The sequence below is a fragment of the Haplochromis burtoni genome, unplaced genomic scaffold (genome assembly GCF_018398535.1).
Source record: "Haplochromis burtoni strain Fernald_Lab_line unplaced genomic scaffold, NCSU_Asbu1 Contig_77, whole genome shotgun sequence".
Classification (NCBI taxonomy): domain Eukaryota; kingdom Metazoa; phylum Chordata; class Actinopteri; order Cichliformes; family Cichlidae; genus Haplochromis; species Haplochromis burtoni.
In genome coordinates this window covers 1,834,805-1,837,426 of record NW_024582438.1, presented here as the reverse complement: position 1 = coordinate 1,837,426, position 2,622 = coordinate 1,834,805, and the positions used below count along the sequence as shown (strand labels likewise).

The window sequence follows — 2,622 nt, the reverse complement described above, 5'->3', positions numbered from 1 at the left end:
ACCTGTTTGCCAAATGGGTTATTGTAACCCCATGTCAACGGAGGAACATGTGGAACAGTTTCACATGATTCAAAATGCCCACAGCTTTATGGTCGCTTTGTGTCTCCCTTCCCACGCCAACTTCCTCTGGTTCCTGATCTTTCAGCTCATTGTTCATGATGATACTTGACTGTTTGTCCCACTTTAATATGTTTTTCAGAATAGAAAACTGCTAATTTTCTGATAGAGAATGACTGCAGAGCTAGAAAAGTGTGAATTGACTTAATATGAAAACTATTATTTTTGTGTTAGAGGTTGCCTTGTAGTTGAACACAAAGATAATTCTTTATTGGCCACTGTAGCCCTGACAGCAAGGATAAAATAACACTCCAAGAAACCCAAACTTCCCCCCCAAAACAAACAAACAAAAAAACAAAACAAAACAGCAGAGCCACTGTGGGTCATGCTTCTGATAGAGAAGCTGTTCATTCAGTGGTGGGTTAGAATTTCTGATATGTAGACAAGCGGTAAACAAGTCGTAGAAAACCAGAAGGACTAAAACTCTATTCTCATTTAGGAACCCAACCCCTGTATGAAGACACACGTCTCCCAGCACATTATAATTAAGGCTTTATTCTCCACCCACAGATGGCTTACCAGCTTTAATTGTTAAAAAAGCAATAGTAAAACCAAGTGTAGCTGTTTTTATTTTCTTAGGTCAAAAGTTAGAGTGGACATGAAACATTAGATGTAGATGAGGCTAATCTACACCTTGGGGTTCCACTCTAAAACTCTGTCACAGATTTAACACTGACAGCTGACAGTGTTTAGATGAAATTAAATTACATTTTTTTTTCTAAAGACATTTAGTTTCACTTCTTAATCAAACGTATGCGGGCCGCTTTTTCTATATCCTGGACAAAAGGAGCAAACGGGACGGTGTTAAAAGGAAAACAAAGACACATTCTGGCATGTCAAAAATCTGAAAAACTGAATCTCAATTTGTCTCTAACCTTTCGCTCCAGAGCCATTAGTGTCATTCTGGGTGACAAGTGGAAGAAGATGAAGAACGAGGAGAGGAGGATGTACACCATGGAGGCCAAGGCCCTGGCCGAAGAGCAGAAAAGGCTCAATCCAGACTGTTGGAAACGTAAAAGAACCAACTCGGTAAGGACCAAAATCAGATATCACGCACCGATTTCTATTTCACAACCGTTTCCACATTGCACACTGACATTGCATTTTTATGGTTTTAAACATGGGTCCAGTCTGCTGTGTATCTACAACTCCTGTTGTCTTTGCACAGGGTTCCCAGCAGACCTAGATAATCTACCCACATCCCTGGCTGCTGTTGTTTTGGCATGGAGAGGTGCTGGACAGAGTCTGATGGACCGCTTGATGCCTCTTTGCTCTCCTGTATTCTTGAGACTCGACTGTGATGCTGAATTCACTTGCTTTTTATAACCATGAAACATTATAGTGACAAAACAGAGTTATGAGATATATATACAAAGCATTTAATCTAGTCACTAACAGTGCATATATTTTCTTATATCTTTAATGTCAAAAATGGTCTTATTCCTCTGAAATAAGAATGAATTTCAGGTTATTTCATATCTAGTGGTGGGAAAACATGAGAGCCTGTGGTGCTATGCTTCAGTCAAAAAAAAAAAAAGACAAAAGGGGGAATTTCAGATAACTTTTTCAAACCTGTTTATAGTGATATTTTTAATATTCAGTATATTGCACAGATAGATAATCTATTAAAACATTTTGTATTACAGTATACAGCATATTCTGCCGCTGAACTATGGCGAACAGTTTGTGATTACTGCCCTGCAAGTCTTTAGGTCGTTTTTGCCCGACCACCCGGTCACATGATGACAGGGCTTTCCGCATGCGGTGGTGGGTTTATACTCAGTCATAAAGCACTTCAGGCTTTCACTGTAAGTGTTTATTTCTTCTGCACTTTATATAAATATGTAATCTAATCCTATACAGCCATTGTATACAGGGGGAAACTGTATAATACAGCTCGTCTCTTGACAGTTAGCCATTTGACACAATCGTGGCCCAGCAGCCATGCTCTGCTTTCAGGTTTCTCTTAAGTTTTAAATGCTTTTGTTCATAATGTACAGGTTTTACAGCACCAACAACCTCTTGCACAAAATATCCTTGTATCATATTATAAATAATTTTTTAAAATTCTCTCCAGCTGTGTGTTTCTTTGGTGATTGGCTTTAAGTGTGAATATATTTTGACGTGTTCATAGCTTGTTCTGGTAATCCTTTGAGTAATTATCAGTTTCCTACATGAGCAAGTTTTAAAAGCTCTTAATATTCATTGAGCTGAAAGTCCAACTGGGAAAGACTGACAGTTTCATCACAGGTTAATGCAGTTTAATCTTTTGTTTGTCTACCACACCAAAGCCACCATGTACAAAGTTGTAAGTGTGCCGAATTCATTCTTGTGCTGAATGACAGCAGCGTTAAAGGTTTTAGCTGAATCTTATGCTCAGTGGAATCTGACCTTGGCATGCGCCTGTTTGTCTGTCTGTCTGTCTGTCTAATCTAAGCAATAATTTTAGGCGTTACATATATATATGTATGGTTACCACCAGAGGGTGCAATCACCCAGTTTTTG

General features: G+C 38.7%; 1 protein-coding gene across 2 annotated transcripts in view; it reads left to right on the top strand.

Annotated features, from left to right (window-relative positions):
- The window catches only part of hbp1 (HMG-box transcription factor 1), an 11,195-nt gene extending 9,006 nt beyond the window's left edge, over nucleotides 1-2,189 (top strand). For both annotated transcript variants that reach the window (XM_005929089.3, XM_005929090.3), the window contains exons 10-11: nucleotides 1,005-1,146; nucleotides 1,286-2,189. In XM_005929089.3, coding sequence (XP_005929151.1) covers nucleotides 1,005-1,146; nucleotides 1,286-1,303 — 160 coding nt within the window. In that variant the 3' untranslated portion in view covers nucleotides 1,304-2,189. The remainder of the gene's footprint in view (nucleotides 1-1,004; nucleotides 1,147-1,285) is intronic.
- The last annotated feature ends 433 nt before the right edge of the window (nucleotides 2,190-2,622 follow it).